The following is a 22612-nucleotide window of genomic DNA, read 5'->3' as shown; positions in this document are numbered from 1 at the left end:
TGCTGTCTGGTCACCCTAAAGACACAGAGTGCATCCTGAGGCACAACTGCTATTTTTAGCTAGACAATATTTTTATTTGGTTTAAGAAAATCACTGGTCTTAACAACTGACGAGGCTGTGATACATCACACTGCCAATATACTAGGGAATAGGCTGGGATTAGGCCTCACTTATAATCCATGAGAATGTCTCTAAGATTGGTTCAGCTAGACCAGGGGTTCTCAAACTCGGGGTTGGCACCCCTCAGGGAGTTGCAAGGCTATTACATGGGGTGTCGTGAGCGGTCAACCTCCACCCCAAACCCCGCTTACCTCCAGCATTTATAATGGTGTTAAGTATATAAAAAAGTGCGTTTAATTTATTACGGGGGTCGCACTCAGAGGCGTGCTGTGTGAAAGGGGTTGCCAGTAAAAAAGTTTGAGACCCACTGAGCTAGAACATCTTGCAACTATAATACCTTAGAATAACTTTGCTTAGGGGAGTGGAGCTAAGGTATGTGCTCAAATATGAAAAACGATCAGCCTCTATCAACAGAGAGATTAAAATTCATGCTTTTCCCACAGCTTTATTTTTCATATTCAAACAAAATATTCTATGGGCAAACTTGGTTTATGCCACCTATTACCAGTTACAACTGTCACACACGCAGGTACCAAGCAAAGATTGTGTATATTATTGTCTATGCACTCTGCAGAATTTGCCTGCAGCCGCAAGGTGCTGTGCCCTGTTCCCCCACCCACCCCCTGTGTACTAAATTAATATGATTGTAATTATGTGTGGCATAATTCAAACAAACTGTGAAAATCAATCCATCCTGTGACATTAAGACTTTACTACCCAGCCATCCTCAGCTTCTTGAGTTAGCAGCCCTAGGACTTTTTCTGCCAGCTTTGTATATTACGGTTGGTTGTGTTTATTTTGAAAGAGAGGCAGAAACTCTGTCAAAATGAAGTCCCTGATGGTCAGCATGGGAACCTGGCAATCACCACAGCTAATCCCTGGAGAACTGTAAAGAGCTCTGACTCGGAACAGCAACTCTGTAGCTGGTAACGCCTCAGGGCTGTTGCTACAACCTCTGCTTCTGCCCTATGTATAGTTTTTAGTTACAAGGGGACCCTGCTATTAGCAACACAGAGTCTAAATCACACTTCAGGAATCATTTCTCAAAAACCCCCGTTCCCACTGAAAATCCTCTCTGAAATGAAAACAAGCAAGACTAACCAGTGCAGAATGCTTCCAACAATTTAACACAACTTTTGTAAAATGAAGTGTATCTATTTCAATAAATGTTATAGCTCTACCATTTTATTTTTCTTACACGGACAGCATATAGTTCCATGTTTTCAGCAGCCATGTAACAGTGACAGTTGAGTGGTTGTTTTTTTTTAATTGTCTCATTTTTTGCAAGATTCGTATTTCCCAGCCTCCTTGTTGCTAGTAGAAATTTGGGAAGAAATATTTTCAATGACTTCTTTGTGAAGAAATAAAAGCTCCATGAATAAGGCTACAGATCAAACTCCAGGTATCTCTTGCTCTCGCCTTTCCACATGAGTTACACTGGTACTCCCATGATGATGGCCTTAGCACTAGTTCCTCCGTGTGGTAAGAGCAAATAGTATGTTTATAGCAAAGTTCTACGTCTGATGTTCAGTCCAGTCACTGAGTACTTAAAAGCAGTTCAGGAAGCTCTGATCTCCCATTTCTACAGGCCCGAAACCATCACTCGAAAAGATGGTGGCACGTGTCTGTGCCGAGGACTGGCACTGGGGCTTACACATGGACTGGCACAGCTAGCGTCAACCCCTCCTATGGATGGCAAATAGGCATGGTGAAGAATGGGCAGCTGTAAAGACAATCGGCGTTGTATACTGTAGAGAGAGGGAAAAAAGAGATGTTAGCAGAAGAGGAAAATTGAATATATCAAATGCTTGATGTCTCTGCAGGTTTCTGTAAGAATGTTTTCTCTGACTTCTGCTATGACAGTGAGGGTTAATGCCAAGAACATTACATTTGCTGCTGTTGAGATATACCACTGCTGTTACAAACTTCCCTTTTGGGAGTTTTTTTTTTGACAGACTAGACAAGACAGGAGAATCTAATGGCTTGTTTCAAGTACCCCACAACTGTCTAAAATTCCCAGCTATTTTGAGATTAAATGTTAGCCCTGGTCTACACACACACCCTAATTCGAACTAGGGTACGCGAATTCAGCTACGTGAATAACGTAGCTGAATTCGAACTACCCTAGTTCGAAAACGTACCCGTCCAGACGGCGGGGAAGCGAAGTCCGCGGCTCGCAGGTCGACTCCGGCAACTCCTCCTGACGCGGTGGAGTACCGGAGTTCGACCTAGCGCTTCCGGAGTTCGAACTATCGCGTCTAGATCAGACGCGATAGTTCAAACTCCGAGAAGTCGAACTCCCCGCGTCGGACTGCAAGGTAAGTGTAGACCAGCCCTTAGACTGCTGATGTTTGGAAAAAACCTTTAACTTGCAATGAGGATGAACTAGCTAACAGAGCACACTCACAGGCTGATTTACCACCATTCTGAAGGCTGGATAACTAGACAGAACAGAAACTGAATGAATGAGTTCCAATCTATGTGTATTTTTAGTTCAAAAAGATTAGAATTAAAGAAGTCAGTTTTTCAAATCCATCTAAAGCAAATAAGTGCATACGGAAGTGTGGAAGGAACCTCTGGGTCACTCTGCATCTTTCTGTAGAGTTTGTCTACTTTTGCAGTTTGGGTCCAATCCAGGGACATGCTGAGCACCCCTCAAAGCCCAGTGAAGTCAATGGAAGCTGTGGTGGCTCAGCCCTCATGAAAAAATCAAGCCTAACTGTCTATTTGGAGCTTAACTTTAGGCACTCAATTTTCCTAGTGGGCTGGTTTTCACATCACAAGATCCCACCATCATAAATGCTAGTCTTAAGAGAGATGCTGAAGAGTGAGGACATGGAGTCTGAACTAATCTCTCCTCCCTGAAGGAGGAGGTCCTTCCAGAACAGAGTCGAGCCATACTAGCAGACTGCTTTGTGGAAACCTCTATTATCTCTGTGCATGGGCGGCAGATATAATAGGCAAGGGGAGGTGTTGCCTCCCCAGCACAGCCGTCCCTGCTGCCCGACACATGGGCTGTGGTGCCCCCCTCCCACCTCTTCCCCTCCCTGCTCTGACCCTTCCCCAAGGCTCCCATGGCTTGCTGCTGCTGCCTGGGGTGAATCTTCCTCCTCTCCTCCATTCCATCTCCTTCCGCCCTCGGAAGTCCCCGCAGTTGCCAGCTGCATCTCTCCTCACCCCCTGCTGTCACGGGGCGCGGGGTGTGTGTGTGTGTGTGTGTGTGTGTGAGAGAGAATGCAAGTGGGGAATCAGTGGCAGTTGGGGGAGTGAGGAGGCGAGGGGAGGGGATCCCTGAGTAACTTTACACAAGTGAAAAAGCCTTCCAGAGACCTAGTAGCAGATCACTGAAAACTGTTAAAGAGCCATTAAAGTGGTAATGAAGCCATGTACCAGGCATTTGCCAGTGCCCAGAAAGCCTTTCGCCGCATTCAGCTGGCTTTTATAGTGTAGGAAAATGTGTTATTGGGGTTAAAAACAGTTTCCAGTTGAGGACCCTTCAGTTATTCTCTGTACCCAGAAGCAGTAACTGCTAACCTGGCTCAGGGAGGAGCTGACATAGCCAGTGAGTTTATTTCTTGATCTAGTCATTTTATTCAAACCCAATTTAAGTAAACAAGTCCAGCAGGGAACTCTGTCTAAGAAAGGTGATTAAACTACTGCCTTAATCAGGGCTGGCTCCAGGCACCAGCACAGCAAGCAGGTGCTTGGGGCAGCCAACGGAGAAGGGCGGCACGTCCGTGTCTTCTGCGGCAATTTGGCAGCGGGTCCCTCTCGGAGTGAAGGACCTGCCACCGAATTGCCACTGAAGAATGAAGCTTTTTTTTTTTTTTGCTGCTTGGGGCGGCAAAAATGCTGGAGCCGGCCCTGGCCTTAATGCAGGCTGTCAATGACAAACACTTTTTCAAAAGGAGAGATTAGGCTTCAGTTTGGCACAGGTAGCCTGGCTTTTCATCTCTCTCTATACAGCATACACTGAACTCCCTGCCGTGCAGCGGAGACTCTATCTGGTAACTGAGCTATACCTGTTGCCTGTTCAGTTCCCTTGGGGAATGTTATTAGTGCCCTAAGGTGAAATGGAGAGAGGGTGTCACGGGGGCAGCAGCAGGGTGAGGAGTCAAGCGGTGAGCCAGCTGCACAGGGAGGTCTCATGGTGGGTGGGGAAAGGGTCTGCAGGGGAAGGTGAGGAGGTGAGCGGAGAGGGAGGTCTCAGGGGGGGTGAAGAGGTGAGTGGCGAGTCAGCGGGGGGTGAGGGCAGGGCTGTGGACAGAAGAGACAGGACAAAGAGCTCGTTTCTCCCAGGGGAAGTTTCAGCCACCACCGATGTCTCTGCCTGTGCTTTTTCTGCACTGTGGATAAACTGAGGTCTTCAGTTTCCAGGGCTGTCAATTTAGCACCTTTCACAAGAACCAGAATTTACTTAGGGCTTGTCTACATGGGAGATTTTCCCACTTATACTAGTATAATTATTCTGGTATTGCTAAACTGCTATAGTTATACTGGTATAAGTCCCATGTGGACATTCTTGGTCCAGACTAAGAGTGCTTTTTTTTGTTTTAGCTTAAACTGATTGCAAAGCAACATAAGCTAAACTGGAAAAAAGCACAGTTATACCAGAATATGAGCGTCTACATGGGAGATTATACCAGTACAATTATAGCACTTCTCACTCACCCTATAGCCTTCCCAAATAATAGAATTGTAGATTATTAGGGTTGGAAGGGACCTCAAGAGATCATCTAGTCCAACCCCCTGCTCAAAGCAGGACCAATCCCCAAATACCTAAATGGCCCCCTCAAGGATTGAACTCACAATTCTGGGTTTAGTAGGCCAATGCTCAAACCACTGAGCTATCCCTTCCCCAAATGGACAAGTCGTTTGAAAAAAAATATAAGCTTGAATGCTTGCTTGTTGATGATCTTTCTTATTCTAATAGATCTGCATTTGTTGTTTGTACATTATGCTGTCAAATGGAGATAGATTACTAGTCACCCATTGCTCTGCTCATGAACCAAAAATTAGTTACTATGGAGAACTTAAAATTGTTGGCTTTGTTCAGATTCTGCATTACTGTGCTGCAGTATATCAGACAAACATAGGGGGTGTAAATGATTGCAAACTGCAACACCCTGGACAGATAGACTCAACTTTACATTTCAGGGCTCTGCAGATTTCCTTTCAATGTTTTAAATGTTTGGTGAAATACAAATGTACACTGTTTATCATGCTACTGACGGCATTACATCTAGTGGATTAAATCAAATCCACTTATTGTTACTCTGCTACTACGTCACACTATTTTGGTGGTATCAATTGAATCATGCCCGTTCCCAGGGAGTGCAAAGGTGGCATGTTTGCTGATTCCACGTGCTGAATCCTTATTAGTTTGATGTTGCACTTTTTAATTGTGTTTATGGTACAGGGTCAAACAGAGAATTGCCAAAGCTTATTTTCCCACCAGTGAAACTGCTTAGTTTGACTATTACAAACTCTTCTTTAAAGAGCTATTTGAAGCTATTCCAAGAGAATTCAGTTGCATAATAGACTGAATGGGATTTTTCACCCATTTAAATGTCAGCCATGCCACAGACAAAGCATGTTTGACTACATCAATGCTGGCTGCAGTGGGTGGCAATTTTGCTTTAACTGTACTTAAAATTTACTTTAACTTGAAAACTTTGTTTCCAGCGGGGTAGCCTCTGGTAAAAGGATTGGATTAAACATAACAGTTTATACAAAAACTCTGTCTTAAAAAAATATCTAGCTCATAGTTTGCAAGGGCAAAATGTCTAAAGAGAAGGTGAAAGTTCAACTTCTAGAGTTAGTTACTCTGTATGGCATTGTATTCAATCTGCATTGCTTTTCTCTACCTACATCTTGTGGTCATAGCCTTCCATGATGACTGCTCATGAGGTGTCTCAAGATGGCTACATAAAAACTGAGATTCCAAAATTAGTGGACATTTTGAAAATGTAGGGCTAACCAGGTATTGGTGTAGGAGAGTTTAGTATTTTATTATCTATAGATTATATTGCAAATCCCTGTCATTGCTAAAGCTAGCCAAGATGGATGATAATGTAAGATGCTTCAGGAGTACAATTCAAACTGAAGTCAATTGGAGTTTGGCAAACAGAGTAGCTAAAAGTCAGGGCATTGGATGGGGCAGGAGCGGTGGAAGCGCCCTAAAAGTGTGTGTGTGTGGGGGGGCGGCCACAGGTGCCTGAACCGTGGCCCTGCCCCCTGTGCCACGCCATCCCCTGAGGCCCTCCCCCGCACTGCCCTTTCCCCCCCGAACTCCTGCTCCCACACCACCTCTTGCCCCCAAGACCCCCTCCCAATCGCTCCTCTCTGCCCCCACCCCCTGTTGCTTGCCCTTATGGACATAGCTCTGGTCCCCCCAGCCTCCCTGTTCTGGCGCCCCTGGTATGGGGAATAGAACATAGATGGTTTTTCACTTCTGTATGGAAATATATTCTTTAAATTTATCGGGAACAAGTGAAATCCTAGCAATAGTGTAGGTCCAATACTAGATAAGGATGGTAAAACTGTCAATCATGATGTGGGGAAGGAAGAAGCATCTATATAAAAATATTCCAGGATTGTCATTCTGTGTGTCATGCAGAAGCCTAGAATGTCTGAGTCAGTGTGAGGCAATGGAAACAGCTACAAGCATGGCTGAGAACTCTGTGCTCATACTATCACCAGGTTGAATCATCACTGGGTTTCACAGTCTGTTCCCATCCAATGTTTAAGTTCTCAGCTATTTTGACTTTAAGAATTATAATACAGAGTAGATTTCAGTAACACATGCAACTGTGACATGCCAAGAGTCCACCGAAACCATTGTGATATCGGAGGACACTCAGCCAATCATCTCCCTTACTCTACGGCTAATTTGCATGCAGCAGTCTCATGCGTTGTGTAAAGGAGACTGCACAGATGGGGGATTAGTTGGCCCAACTGCCCCACCTGTGTGCCCAGTTGCCACAGTTCTTCAAAGCCATGCACAAAACAACACAACCCCCCCCACACAATAATCCCGAACACACACAACCCTTTATGGCAGCACACATCCCTCATTTGCCATCACAACACACAACCCCCACACAATAACCCCAAATGCACATAGCATCTCACGGCATCACACAACCTTCATCCTCAACTGCACAAATCAACACAAATCTCCCAGCACAAACCTTCCCTCACTTCAACACAAATCAACACAACCAGCGCACACACTAATAACTCCAAACATCACGCTGAAGACTAGAATATTTAAGTCAATGTGAAGTGGTGGAGAGAGCTACAAGCATGGTTTGGAGCTCTTTTTGTTTGGAATATCACCAGGCTCAAACATCACTAAGACTCACAGTTTGTTAGCAACAAATTATTAAGTTCTTAGTCATTTGTGGCGTCTCCCATCCCCCATGACTTTATGAATTAAATTGGTGTGACAGCACTGCTTTCAGCTACTACTTCAATAAATATTTCTATTCTATATTTGAAAGGATGAGGTATTCACATCTTACAATGATGCTGAAATACTTTTCCATCAGTAACTAGAGTGAGTGGGTGTTAACAACTGTTATCCAGTCCAGCAGATTTTAAAATGTTTAACTTGCACCCAAGATTATTAAAAGAACTGGCTGAGGCACTCTCTGAACCATTAATGTTGGTTCTTGGGACACTGGGGAAGTTCCAGAGGACTGGGGAAAAAAAGCAAATGCTATGCCAATATTTAAAAGGGGAATTAAAATGGGATGGACCCAGGTGGGGTCAAACAACCTAAGTAGCTTTAAGATGGAACTTGATACGTTTATGAACAGGATTATATGACATGGTTGCCTGTGACTGCAGGGGACTGGAGTCTGACCTATGCCCTTCCAGTCCTATGTAAATGAACAACTAGTTAGAATGATAAATGATCTAAAGCTGTGTTTATAGAGATCAGCTTCCCTCTAGAAATACTGACTTAACTCCTAGTAACTCAAGAAAAATACAATTTTAATATTCTGATTGAAAGTGACCTAATCTAAACAGCACTCATGAGTTTTAAGCAGAAGAACTTTCTGTGGTGATCAGTTTCATACATGCCTACAACTTGTATTCGATTCATGCCTTCAGTTAGTATTCAGCTTTATGAAGAAGGGTCAGATTTTTAATTATTCAAATATATTGGTAACGCTCAGAGGTAATTTAAACGAAAACTCCTCTTTTTACATTGCAAAGCTTGAAGAACTTGAAGAGCTGTAAGTGTTGTATGCTAACAATAAAAGGAAGTGAATTGATTTTTGGTTATTACAGAAAGAATGAGTTGACATTTTCCAAAGTAAATGGTCACACTGTCTCCTAGGTTTGCATGAAGAGGAAATATTTAACGACTTTAATTCTAGCTCTCTGGAGTTAATTATTTTAGGTACACATTCCTGAGGTCTATTTGCTGAACTTTACTGAGTGCTGCTAAAGCTGTGAATTGTTAAACTGCTTCACCAACAAGTGGTTCAGATCAACCCTAACTACTTCAACCTTGAATTCACTTTTTACCAAATTATTGAGTGTTAGTAACCTTAAAGACACATACTCCACAACTCAAGCTGGAAAAGTGAGCATGGACACATTCAAAGTGCAATTCTACTTATGGAGAGCACAAAGCTTAGGTAAGAAATAGTCTCTTCTTAAAAGGTAAATAAAAAATTGTAGATCCCTAATCCCAGAGTCTAAAAAGTGTTCTGGTTCTCCTATAGGTACACATTCTGTGGTATGAAACCTAAATAGCAAAACTTGCTTTACAAGTACAAAAAATAATAGCATCTCCCTAAAATAGGTGCAATATAGTGATACAGAATCACTAACACAAACATTTATTTTAAAATGAAAAGAAAAGACCCTTCAGACAGCACAGTGCGTGAGTTTGGAAAAGGAAAACAGAGAGAAATTTTAGACCAGTTCCTTGCCTCCATTTTAGCTGCTGTAGTGCCCCAAAGCTTCTGGAAACCAGTGAATTTGTACAGGGGAATTCCCATGTGGCAAAGAGCTGAAGGCTCTGTGCCACCCCATCTGTGCATTCCCCAGCATGTAGAAAAGGGATGTGGCTGCTCAGTGTGCGTTACACATAGTCCTCTGTGTCTGATCTGCAGAGGATGTGTGTCTGCTACAGCTCATCTTCAGAGCCTGCTCTGTAACTTAAGCTAGAGAGACTTCTTTTCACCTCTGGAGGTCTGTAGTATCAGCCATGATGTTGGCTAACACACAAGTGTAGCATGTGCCTTCACCACTTGACATGAATGATTTGTTGGGTGACAGCAGCTGCAAGCAAAGGGTGGAGCTTGTTATATCTGTGCAAAGCATGTGTAGAATGCTACCATTTCGATTTAGAAGCACTTTATTAAGTGCTTTGCATAGGTATAAATGACTGTATAAAATGCAAGGCAATGAAGATTCAAGACCATTACCTTTGTGGAACCTCATTTTCCCCTCACCTATCATTAGCCTGAAGGAAGGATGCTGTATCCAACAAAATAGTGATTTCTTTTGTGCTTAATATGCATTAGGAGTTCTAGAGTATTTGTGTTTGGATATCTTTTCATGATATAACTCTATCTTTAATATAATAGTACTACGTTAATCGGCTGTGTATTAATCTATGCACACTACAGCATGTCTTGTAAATGGGGTTGAAATGGAAAAGGCACCTAATACCCATACATTAAGGGAGACTGCTCAATCTCACCAAACTGCATGCATCCTCTTTTAATGTGGGCCTTCCTTTTGTGAATTGACCAAATATTTTCTTGGTATATTTTTCCAATAACAAAATGCACTGGTAATTCAGGTCCCTGTGGATTTTCCTGCATCAGGGCACTACAGGTATAGTAAAATCCACATGTCTGTGGATTCGGTCATGGCTGGCACCATATAGCATAAGTTACATAAAGTATGGCTAGATCCACAAGTCTCTCTAATAGCTTTATACACCAATGCACGTGCATTGTTGACAACAGAAACTAGATATGCTGTGTCAAATCCTGTAGTGAGCCAGACAAATGCCAGGCATAACTGTGGGGCACAATGGTGTCTTGCTGCTACCTTTCTGTCCCCCTTAGCTCCCAATCTTGGGGGCTACTGGAGGCTGAACCGGGCTGCTCTAACTTGTGCTGTGGATAGAGGCTCCCAAGGAACCATTCTGCTGGCCAGGACCACTCCCTATCACATGGAAATCCTCATTTGCTGCCTTAAGGAAATTTTGCATCTCCATTGCAGCCCTGCAAAAGGGATTTACAAAAGGGCGAGGATCTGCCCACCTGTCAAAGACCTGTGATCTCCGTAGAAATCTAGACCTAAATTCTACGGCAGAGTCCCCTGGTTTCTGAATGACTCCAGCAAGACAGATTGGAAACTCTGCAGCAGCTTCAGGTAAACATTTTTTTTAAAAAAGGAGGCTGTTTAATTGCATGTTAAAACAAATATTATGATCAGATCAAAATCTGTTGTTTTATGTTGATACTAGATTCAATTTATTTTATATTAAACATATTTTACTCTGCCCTTACAATTTTCAATATGATCCAGTTTTCTGTATAAGGAACATGCAGCCTTAAGGGAGCCAGTGTGGTCCAGTGTGCAGGGTACAGCAATGAGACCTGGGTTCTATCCCTGACTGTGCCATAGGGCTGCTGGGTGACCTTGGGCAAGTCACTTAACCTTTCTCTGCCTCTACCAGGCAGGTGGAGCTTGTCAGCTGTAGTAGGCAGTGCACCTAGGAGAAGGAAAACTCTGATTCCAAACCAAGAACATCAGGCCTGACAAGCCAGTTTGTAAAATGTGTGCCAATGCTCTATGGGTCTGCACTGCCAACCCTGGCTACTGGGCCAAGGCAAAGAACCGTGCAACCTTAGGGCTTGTCTACATTACCTGCTGGATTGATGAGCAGTGATTGAGTTAGCGGGGGTTGATTTATCACATCTATTCTAGACGTGATAAATCGACCAACAAGCGCTCTCCCGTCAACTCCAGTACTCCACTGGAGTGTGAAGTGGAAGCAGAGTCAATGGGGGAGCATCAGCCATTGACTTACCACAGTGAAGACACCGCGGTAAGTAGATCTAAGTATGTCGACTTCAGCTATGTTATTCAGGTGAAACCTGGAGATTTGGGCAGCTAGGCAGAAGATTTTGGGGAATTCTGGCATGACATGAGGCATGGGCAATGGTTGAGGAATGTAGGATAGCCACATTAGGTGGATATTTCTGCTTAAATGATCAGCAATGAAATAGCTACCAATACTGAAATTTAAGCAGTTATTATTAGGATTCAGTGTTAACAGCCGTTTGGGATGAATACAGTAATTCACATCTTTTATAACTACTAGTTCGCTGACTGCATAATTGATAATAAAGCTGGTAAAATATTTTCTACAAAATGTTTTTCCGTTGAAAAATGCCATTTCATCGAAACTGAAATGTTTAGTGGATAGGTAGTATTTGAGGAAAATTTAGTTGGGGGGAAAGAGGAGGTTGTGAGGGTTAGTTAGTGCTTATAAAGTGCTTTGAACATATGGAGTGTTCTGAAAAATCAGGCCCTAGGTATCCCAAGTTGGGCACAATCACTGAGGCACCCCAAGTTAGTGGAAAGTTCTTCAAATATTGACATCAAATGTGTAAGTGATCAAATAATTAAAGAGTATCAAAATCCGTATGCACAATTGGCCTAAATTAAGGTTGCACAGGTAAACTCAAAAACTGTCATTTCCTCATTTTTGTGTGCTCTAAATAATGTTTAACAATAAGTGGCCCATGGTAAAACATGACCAAAACTTAACTCTCCAGTTAAAAAAATGTTCTCAGTTCCTTTCTGCATTTACCACTAATCTGTTTTCACCAATATGCTACTTACTGTTCTGGAGAGTTGATGTCTTCTATAGGATCTTTGCTTGTTCTGGAGGGCTCTGTTGTGCTCCACTGTGCTTGTGGATTTTGATCAAGGTGATTTTTCAAAACCGCTTTCTCACCATCTGGATGGGGGGAAAATGGTTAAATTGTATTTACTATGATGCAATGAAAATGTATTTTTGAAACGATTTCCTTTAAAAACATTTGCTATATGCTTAGAGGCATGACGTGACCCTTCCACGCACGCCAGTCCAACAGCATCTCTAATTTCACTGCAACTCTCAGCCTTTTTCTTCTTTCCCTCACCTCCATTGGTTGGTGCCCACCTCAACTTCACTCTCTCTTCTACACTTGATTCCTTCAGTCCTTTCTCCATTCGTTATGTCTGACTCACTAATTCCAACACTGGCTTAATCCTCACATCTTCCTCTTTCATCCCCTGCTTTCAATTACTCTGAGCACCTTTGGAGAAAATTAAGGACTATACTGACTTCCCTCATTCTCTCGTCTTTCAGATCTGCCTCAGCCCTTGACAAATACCATGCTTACTTACTAATGTGCCAGTAACCCATAGAAACTCCATCTCCATTTTCCATGCCCCTCCTCCAGCACCTGCCATTCTGCAAAAAAATGTTGACCCAATCTGGCAATACCTTTCATTCAATCTTTTCCCTCCTTTCTATGCTTTTCCCAAACCACCCAAAATTAATCACGTTTTTATATTTCCCCCCTTCTATTGTTTTTGTGCATCTTCCCATCTAGCCCTTGATCGATGACACCTGGAAGAGGGAACATGTTCCTCTCAGTTTTGTTTACTGTCTTGTGGTCCATCCACATGCAATCGCAGGATGAATGTATTCTCACTCCTGGTCCCAGACTTTATTTCTTTCAATGTGGTTTCACTACTGTATTGTCCTACACTGAGAGCTCCCTAGCTTTACATGCAAAAAGCTGCCCTCGCTTCAGTTAAATCTGTCCTTAAAATATTCTGTGAAGCCTATCAGTGGTAATTCTCCAGTGGAATAAGTATGCAGCATTTTCAGGACTGGATTAGGGCAACCTGGGGCTGTAGTCATATCCTAATAAGTGGAACCCCAGTAGTCCTACTCACCCTGACCACCTGAGGTCACTTACATAAGAAATTTAAAAATGCATAGGAGACTTATCTGTTTGGTATAATTTGGTATTAAGGGGCCTTCTAAAATATTAATGTGTAGCTGTTATCACATAACACTTAGACCGCATACTGCCCTTAGCAAAGATGGCCACTGACTCTTCACTTGCTTCTTGCAGCGTGCATCTTTCCATCTGATGGCAGTATAGCAGGCTGGCATCTTTGAGGGCAGACTGGCTTCACTCCCTTTTGACTCTTTGTGAGACAGTGGCCATCTTTGCTAAGGGCAGTATACAGGCTAAGTCCCATGGAGAATAAGGGGAGATGACAGTCATTTTGAGACAGTTGTCTTAACTGTGGGTTGTTTGTGACTTCAGTCCCACTGAGAACAACGTCATTTTGAAAGAGGACAGTTCTTAATGAATTTCTTTGAAGGAGAAGATTTTATGTGCCAGCCACTGTTGAGGGAGAAATTTGGAGTCATGAGGAACACTGGCAAAAAACTACCCTTAATCCTAAAAATTTCTTTAAAAAAAACCAAAACAACAAACTACTTGTGCCAGATCTACTCAACAAAGAGGAGAAACTGGGGAGTGATAACTCAGTGGTTTGAGCATTGGCCTGCTAAACCCAAGGTTGTGAGTTCAATCCTTGAGGGGGCCACTTAGGAATCTGGGGCAAAAATCTGTCTGGGGATTGGTCCTGCTTTGAGTAGGGGGTTGGACTAGATGACATCCTGAGGTCCTTTCCAGCCCTGATATTCTATGATCAAAAACTGGGACTGAAAGGTTGTAATAGAATATGTATAAATCTATTAAAGGTATTTGTTTCTAATACACTGGAAGCACAATCAGTGTTCTCTACAGCAGAATAGTTGATGCACTTTGCAACGGTGCTAGTTAAGGCAAAATGGCTGTATGCTGAATACCACAAAGTCACACAGACAGATTATAATGACATGTGATGGACTATGATGATGAGTCTAAAAATGTTATGTCTCTTCCTGAGAAATGAGGGGAGGTTGGATTAGACTTCACGTATAGTGTGATATTTTAAAATGTACGTGACAGAATGTCAGTCTGTTTCCCAATAGAGCTCTTAAAGTTAACAGACAATGCCCATTCTCACATTTTAGCTAACTGGCATGCTCATGAAGAGAGACCTATGTGGCTAGATAGTAAAATGGGTCAAATTCTGCTTAGTTATTCCAGTGTAAATCCAGTGTAATCTCAGAGTCAATGAAGACACTCTTGGGATTAGACTGGTGTAATGGAGCAGAATATGGCCCAGTGTATCTGTTCTCTCTACATTTATAGAGCGTCTGCATTACTAATGTGTTCCAAATCCTTTGTGACCATTCCCTCTTGGAAAGGGATATTTTAGTAGAATTGTATTTTGATGAGGGAACTGAACAAGAAGAGGGTCAATGTTACAGTTACATGTCTAGCTGCTTCTGTCCCCTTTCTGGTCTCTGAGTCACCCCTTCAGGTGCCAGGCCACAAGCTTTTACCGCTTCTGGGGAGGAATTCCAAAATTCTCCCTGTGGTTCTTCCCTTTGGGAGTCTGTGATCAATGGTGTATACATTGTTCAGACAGTCTTCTTAAAAACAAAGTATTCTTTATTTTAAACAATAGAAACAAAGAATTTTAGAGAAAAAGCATTAAAAACAAACAGTCTACCTGCATGTCTGTCTTAGCACCCCCTGAGGGTAGCTAGGGCAGGCCCAGCTCCTTCAGATGCCCCCAGTATGGTGTGTCTTAGTCTGGTTTCCCTGAACAGCTGAATGGGAGGCTAAATCTTCAAGCTAATAGTCCTGACATTGTCCCTTTTTACAATCCTCAAGTGTTTGCAAGGAGGTGGTTTATCTTGAACCATTCTTTTCCTTCCTGCCTGTTTTTTCAGACACACAATCTCCTCTTGTGTTAAGCCAATACAGTCACACAGAGAACATCTCAACCAAGTCAACAGACAGTATTCATAAATCATTACAGAGCAGCTCCAAATACATCAAGGTAGTTGTTTGCTACATATGAAAAGTGTGACTGTTGCAAGCATACAGGCAACATGGAAAAAGGGATGAAGGTGAAAATGGGAGAAGAACACAAAGGGTGCAGTTAGGGAGGAGGCTAGGACAGCGTGAAGGGAATGAGATGATGAGTAGCAATACACTAGAGAAAAGACAACACTAGAGAAAAACAGCAACAGAGCTGCAGAAAGCTTTCCATGGGTTTTATGTATTGTTTCTTATTGCAGTAGCACCTAGCATATGGAAACCTCAATCAGAGGCCGTTTTGTGTTAGGTTCTGTAATACCTGTAAAAATATCCCCAAAGAGCTTACAATCAAGATTAATAATGAGACAAAACAGATGGTGAAACAAGGCAGTGGGTTGGGTGTCAGGGAAGGAAGATGGGATAACAGTATTATGTGTGTTTTTGTTCAAACTAGCTATTCTCCACATGTGTTATTCTGTAGTCATCACAGAACAAGTGAGTCTTAAGGAGTGATTTGAAGGGAAAAAAGGATTCACATAGGAGAGGATGCCGAAGTGAATAGTGTATGGGAGTGCTATGGTCCAAAGGGTTAGGAGCAAAGATTTTCAGTATATTGGATGGACTAGTAATGAACTTGGTGAGAAGGAAGGAGGAGGCTAGAGTAGAAGAGTTACTTTAGCTGAGGCAAGGAATGACCATACAATAGGGACAAGGATTTTAGTTGTAGGAATGGAGAGGGAAGGACGAAATTTAGAGATGTTATAAAGAACGAAATGATGGGATTTGATTGCCTGGATGTGAGGGGAGAAGAACAGAAAGGAGTCGAATCTGACACCAGTTAATGTAAGAAGTTTAACATTTTGGACAGTGGTGAGGGTGGGGTGGGGGGTGAAGAGAGCTGAAGTGTGCTGTGTTTGCTGCGGCAGCTACTGTCATGTAGGTTCAGATTTTATTTTCTATACATCACATTTTTATGTGTATTGTTCTTGGCATTTGCGTAAAAGCCTTGTGGTGTCTATAAGCAAAGGCATTAGACAGGAATGCTTTTTTCTTTCAGAGATTAAAACAATGTTTGATGTAGAGCTGATTAAGGTGACAGTGTAACACACTGACTTTATGATACAGACCAATTAAATTAACAAACAAAGTTACATTTGGCAAATCTTAGAAATTAGAGACTGAACAGACTTGTGGTTTATCTAGTCCACTCCTTTTTTAGAGCATCATTGTTACCCATGCTACATTTTCTAGCCAATTGTCCAGTCTGGTTTTAAATGTCTCAGTTGAGGTCCCACCATTTCTTGTGGGAAACTCTTCCACAATTGAACAGAGCTCAGTGCCAGGAAGATTTTTACTAGTGCTCATGGCTGGATGGTGCTCAAAATAAGTGTTGGAGCTGGGGAGAGCAATTACATACCCACTCTCCTTCCCCTCAACCTGCCCACCCCTGACAAATTTTTTTATCTCCCAAATTAGAAAAAAGAACAACTGAAATATTTGGGGGCTCTTCCCCTTCCACCAATACATAAATCCTGTCCCCTCCCTCAATAGCTCCTCTGCTGTAACGCCCGCTGCCGTTTCGCTACTCCTCCTGAATATGAGCAAGCACCTGCTCCACTCACCAGGTTATAGGCTCCCCCTTTCACCCTTTTAACTGATTTACAGGCCCCCATGCTCCCCCTTTCCTCCTCAGTTGCAGGCTGCCCCTAGAAGCCGTTGATTTGCCAAACTCCTCTCTCCTTCTGCCCCAGTTTTCCCCACTAGGTCCCTGGGGCTGCTCCTGATGTGAGGTGGAGCGCTACACTCTGACTCTGGGACTACCTTGATTCTGCCTCAAAAACCAGCCTATGAACTTATGGTGCGCTCAGGAGGAGCACGCTTAGGAGTTGGAGACTCACCAGCTCCTTCTTTCCTGGATTGCCCTCTCTGGTATTGCACTGAAGATGCTACAATCTGCCAGCCCCTACTCCCAGCCCACCTGCCCCTTGCTCTTTCCAGGGTGCTTTAGGAGAGAAGGGAGAAAAAGTCATCAGCCTAAAAGGGGGTTAGTTTGTTTAAAAGGAGAGGAGATTTCATAGGTAGGGTTTAGCCCCATTAGTCCTTCAATACCTGAGTTACCCTCAAATGTACACATCTTTCTTGTGTCTCATTATTTGATACCCTCTTCTATCATTCTAGTCAATTCCTTTCCCTTCTTGACAGTACATGTAAGCATACTCATAGAGTATTGCCATGCCAAAGTGTTCATGAATCAGGCCCCCCAAACTCATAACTGGCTTAAAATGACTTTTAAAATAATAAACATGGGGTTATTTTTATTTGACCTCTCATGTTTTCAAGCTTTACTCCACAGCCAGGAGGGCTAGGAACTTTCATTTTTTTAAAATGAAAACTACAATTCTCCCAGATCCCATGCCTCCGGAAGCTGAGACTTGAAGAAAAACACCAAATGTCCCAAGGCTCACAATAAAATTATGAGAATTGGCAACACTGTATATAGACAAAACAATGGCAGAAACTTAAAACATACAACATTTTGAGAGCAAAGGGAAAGGACTTGGTTCAGATAACAAGGCTGCAATTTAAATTTCTTGCGCACATAGACACGGCACAAACAATAATATAGACAGTATTAACCAATGGGTTTATTTTATATATATATATATATATATATATATCATTTCATCATATGGTTCACATCATAATCATGATTTATGTGCAAAAATAGGTGAAAAGGAATAAAGTAATTGCACTGGCAAACTTTCAAGCTTCCAATTACCTCTGAAGCTCAATATTGGCTTGAACATCTCTTTCTTATTGTCTTCTCTTTCTTTGTTCATTAAGTACACTACTTAAAATTGCCTTCTTCCCTCTTCAAGGTGCTGTTTGTTACTACAGGATGTGAAACCTCAAACTGAATGGGTTGCACTGAAATGTTCTAACTCACTTTAAAACTGCATTTCCATTATTTGAAGGCAGTTTCTAAAGCACTCCACATTCGCATCTCATGCAGGTACTTAGAATCTTGAATAAATAATGGGCATTTTCTATTCACAGAGCAGTGGCAAGAGAGCCAGGCAGATATCAAGTACTTTACATGGAACAGAACTGATTGGAAATGCAAAAGCCAGTGCCCAATTGTCATTGAATGCCAGAAAGCTTTAGCAAAGGACTTTTATTCATCTATGGTAGAGAAGTGAATTCCAGTTACAAAACTCACAAGTGTATAGATACTCTCACTTGTTATAGTTTCTTAAAGCAACATGAACTATTTCTATGGTGTCATATACGTTTCTGTAAGTTTAAATTTCAATGTCATTTCATAGAATCATAGAATCTCAGGGTTGGAAGGGACCTCAGGAGGTCATCTAGTCCAACCCCCTGCTCAAAGCAGGACCAAACCCAACTAAATCATCCCAGCCAGGGCTTTGTCAAGCCTGACCTTAAAAACCTCTAAGGAAGGAGATTCCACCACCTCCCTAGGTAACCCATTCCAGTTCTTCACCACCCTACTAGTGAAAAAGTTTTTCCTAATGTCCAACCTAAACCTCCCCCTCTGCAACTTGAGACCACTACTCCTTGTTCTGTCATCTTCTACCACTGAGAACAGTCTAGATCCATCCTCTTTGGAACCCCCTTTCAGGTAGTTGAAAGCAGCTATCAAATCCCCCCTCATTCTTCTCTTCTGCAGACTAAACAATCCCAGTTCCCTCAGCCTCTCCTCATAAGTCATGTGCTCCAGCCCCCTAATCATTTTTGTTGCCCTCCGCTGGACTCTCTCCAATTTATCCACATCCTTCTTGTAGTGTGGGGCCCAAAACTGGACACAGTACTCCAAATGAGGCCTCACCAGTGCTGAGTAGAGGGGAATGATCACATCCCTCGATCTGCTGGAAATGCCCCTACTTATACAACCCAAAATGCCATTAGCCTTCTTGGCAACAAGGGCACACTGTTGACTCATATTCAGCTTTTCGTCCACTGTAACCCCTAGGTCCTTTTCTGCAGAACTGCTGCCCAGCCATTCGGTCCCTAGTCTATAGCAGTGCATGGGATTCTTCTGTCCTAAGTGCAGGACTCTGCACTTGTCCTTGTTGAACCTCATCATATTTCTTTTGGCCCAATCCTCTAATTTGTCTAGGTCCCTCTGTATCCTATCCCTACCCTCCAGCATATCAACCACTCCTCCCAGTTTAGTGTCATCTGCAAACTTGCTAAGGGTGCAGTCCACACCATCCTCCCGATCGTTAATGAAGATATTGAATAAATTTGTACTGTTGTAGTTTTATTAAGGCTCTTTGTTACTCTGCTTAAGTTGCAGCAGCATTTTAATGGTTTGCTACTTGATGAAAATACTTCTGTTTACTGTGTTTCTCCCGGTTTGATCATTACTTTCAATTCTATTGGAAAACATATTTTACACTCCACTCATTAATAAATACAAGTCTAATACTGACTTGAGGAAAACTGGCAGGTTTAAAATTCATACAGATTTAAAGCCAGATAACCTATCTGTATTATTAAAGGAATCAGAAATTTTTGAAGCAGATTTTTTTTTTAAATCTACTTTAATTTTCCCAATGTATGTTGTTTGTTTCCTTTGGACAGTGAAAACAGACCAATCAATTTCTGTTTTGTCAGCAATTTCTAATGAATTTCATATTTTGGGATCATAAGTCGGAGATGACAATCTGCAGATTAGAAACACTACACCTATTAAAAATAAATCATCTCTTTTGAAAAGAGTAAGATAAGATGACCGTATTCTCAGTTGGTATAAATCACATAGCTCCACGGAAGCCACTTCCCAGCAGGTGACAGTCTGGCCCAACCCTTCTAATGAGGTTAGGCTTTGAAAAAAGATTTTTTTAAACAAAGCCTGGGCAAAATTCTACTCTCATTCCACTGTAAATGTGACAAAACTCCATTTATTTTAGATTTACACCGGTGTAAATGAGAACAGATATTGAACCACCTACATTTTGGCCCTAAATGGACCTCACAGCTATTGTTACTACTGTTGTGGTATTGGAGTCACAGTATTAGGGTGGCACCCAAAGGCCCCAATCAGGATTGGAATCCATTTGCTTGGCTCTGTACAAACAAATAGGAAGTCCCTATTTTGAAGCAGTGTCCCTTTAAAGTCATATAGATCTCATTTTTGAAAGCCTTTGAATCTATCTGTGGTTCAGTCTCATGCTTAATGACTTCATCAAAGCAACTTCACTGAGGTATCATTTCTCTCTTCTGTTGCAGATGAACTTCTCTTTTCCCTGCGGTTACTAGCACCCTGCCTTTGAAGTTTGTTTTTCTTTGAAATATTTCTACAAGAGGAAAAAGTGTAACACTAAAAAAACATTGGAGGCTGGTGAAAACTGACAGTAGATAGGCAAACCTGACCCACCAAGCTGTATTCTGAGTCAATTTACAGCAGCGAGTAAAGATTATACTGTGTCTGACATGATGGGTAATACCTTCCCTGAGCAAACTATAGTGCTAAAGAGAGAAAATTTGCTAATGTGACAAGCAAAAAGTCAGAATTCTATCAAGTAGGGGGAAAAAAGAGTTGCAAATCACTGCCTTTAACTTCTTACTATGCTTCCTACAGTGCAGATGTCATTCATTGATTCTCCCCATGAACTGCTCTACAACTTACCATATAGATGTAGAAATAAATCAAGGGATTCTACTGAAGAATATAGAGTTTGGTTTTATATCAAAAGTCCTGTCATCCATGAATCATTTCTCATTTCTTTATCTAATTAAATGCCAGACACAATGTTAATGCATAACTGACTGCATATTTTAAATGATAAAATGTCAGTAGCCACATTACAAGTATATATTTTTTTCTGTTTTTCTTGTAGGGCCAAATTCAACCCTCATATACACATATTCAATTCCCATTGACTCCTGTGGGATTTATGCACAAGTATTTGAGAACCAAATTTGCCCTTAAACAGAAAAAGGGAAGAAAAACTCAGGAATCAGAAGGCACCCATTTCCAGCTGTGAAAAGGATTAACAAAAGATCAAGGGGAACCTTCCTTTAGCAGATATAATCAATAGCTCTTTAGAGGACAACTGATTACCAATGAATTAATGAAAGAAATAAACTAACAGCTACAGTAAGTGCAGGTCTACTCTGAAAAGCAACGTTTAAAATGGCATAATAAAGTACGTCATTTATTAGGTGAGCATATTTGCTCGTTTGCAAGTAAAAAGAGGTTGAGATCCCATGCTGCATTTCTTGGAGGCATAGCACAGAAGGCACAGCCCAAGGGGACAGGAGTTTGGCTTGCTCCAGAGGAGTACATGGCTTCTGGCAGACATCTGAGAAGCCCCAGGATTGCTCCAATGTATGGCAGCATCCTGAGGGCTACTTCACAGTCTGAAGCAACCCAGAATCTCTGTAGCAGTATGCACTAAAGAGACGCCCTGTCCTTTCTTGACAGGACCTTTCCTGTCCCTGATACACCCTCTACACTGGGACAGCATGGGGCAGCATGGGGCCACTTATGGCAGCCCTACGCTGTGCAAGTGCCATGGTAATTCTCCTGTGGGCCCTTGAGCACATTTCTGGCTCCAATACACTGTCCAAGTGGCTAGGATGGGGGATAAAATCTATCCTTTTTTTTTATAAATGCCAACCTGGGAAACTCAATCTGGACTCTTCTTGCTTGCACATCATCACCAGTAGCAAATATTCTGCAGGCCAAATTCTGTTCCAAAGGGTGTTGTATACAATGTAACAGGATGGAATGTAGTGTTACAACTGGAACAAAACTAGCAAGTATGTTAGTAGGCAAGCCAGAACAAAATCTATCTCTGCACTCATAACTCTGCAATGCTAGCAGAAGCAATGCGTTCAAAGAAAATAAACTATTTGAAGAAAATAACAAATAGAGTTGATGGGATGTTACAGTTGAAAACATTTCTATTTGGTTTGGGAAGCCATTTGATTCTGTATCGCAGAGGTTCCTAACTTGGCCCCAAATAAACTAAATGCTTTCCTAATATTACTTTTCCATGTAAGCAATTGCTGTAGATGCCACAGGAGTGTTATGGGATTATGGATGGGAGGCGAGTGTCTTGGACAATCTCCGTCTATAGGTAGGGTCTATCCAATGAAAATGTTTGTGCTGCACAAATACAGCACAGCTCTCCTGATTTAAAGAGTCAAACTGGGAGTTGCAGGTGCTCAGCACCTCTTGGGATTTGGCTTTCTATTCACCTCGCTAGAGAGCATGAATATAGGTTGCTGTGGTGTGACAGAGGTTTTTTAATGGCACAAGTTTGGAATGGTCACATTTCTCACACGTGGTGATGTGCATCTTGGAGCTTATCCCAAAAGAGTGTTCCTAACACCTTCATATTCTGCTACACCACTGTGTGTGTTCTGGCCAAGATTTTCTACAGTTAAACTCATAATTCCATATTTGAGATGAATGGGAAAATCAAGCAGCCTATTTAGGTGTTTAACTACAGATTTAGGAGCCT

The 22612-nt window shown here is 42.1% G+C and overlaps 1 protein-coding gene across 1 annotated transcript in view; it reads right to left on the bottom strand.

Moving 5' to 3' along the window:
* Nucleotides 1–1242: 1242 nt before the first annotated feature.
* GABBR2 (gamma-aminobutyric acid type B receptor subunit 2) overlaps nt 1243–22612 on the bottom strand; it is a 940989-nt gene continuing 919619 nt past the window's right edge. The window contains exons 18-19 of the mRNA XM_045004115.1: nt 12010–12127; nt 1243–1868 (exon numbers count right to left, since the gene is read on the bottom strand). Coding sequence (XP_044860050.1) covers nt 1703–1868; nt 12010–12127 — 284 coding nt within the window. The 3' untranslated portion in view covers nt 1243–1702. The remainder of the gene's footprint in view (nt 1869–12009; nt 12128–22612) is intronic.

Source organism: Mauremys mutica, chromosome 2 (genome assembly GCF_020497125.1).
Source record: "Mauremys mutica isolate MM-2020 ecotype Southern chromosome 2, ASM2049712v1, whole genome shotgun sequence".
Taxonomy (NCBI): Eukaryota; Metazoa; Chordata; order Testudines; family Geoemydidae; genus Mauremys; species Mauremys mutica.
The sequence above is the reverse complement of the archived record's forward strand: the minus strand, read 5'-3'. Positions and strand labels throughout refer to the sequence as shown.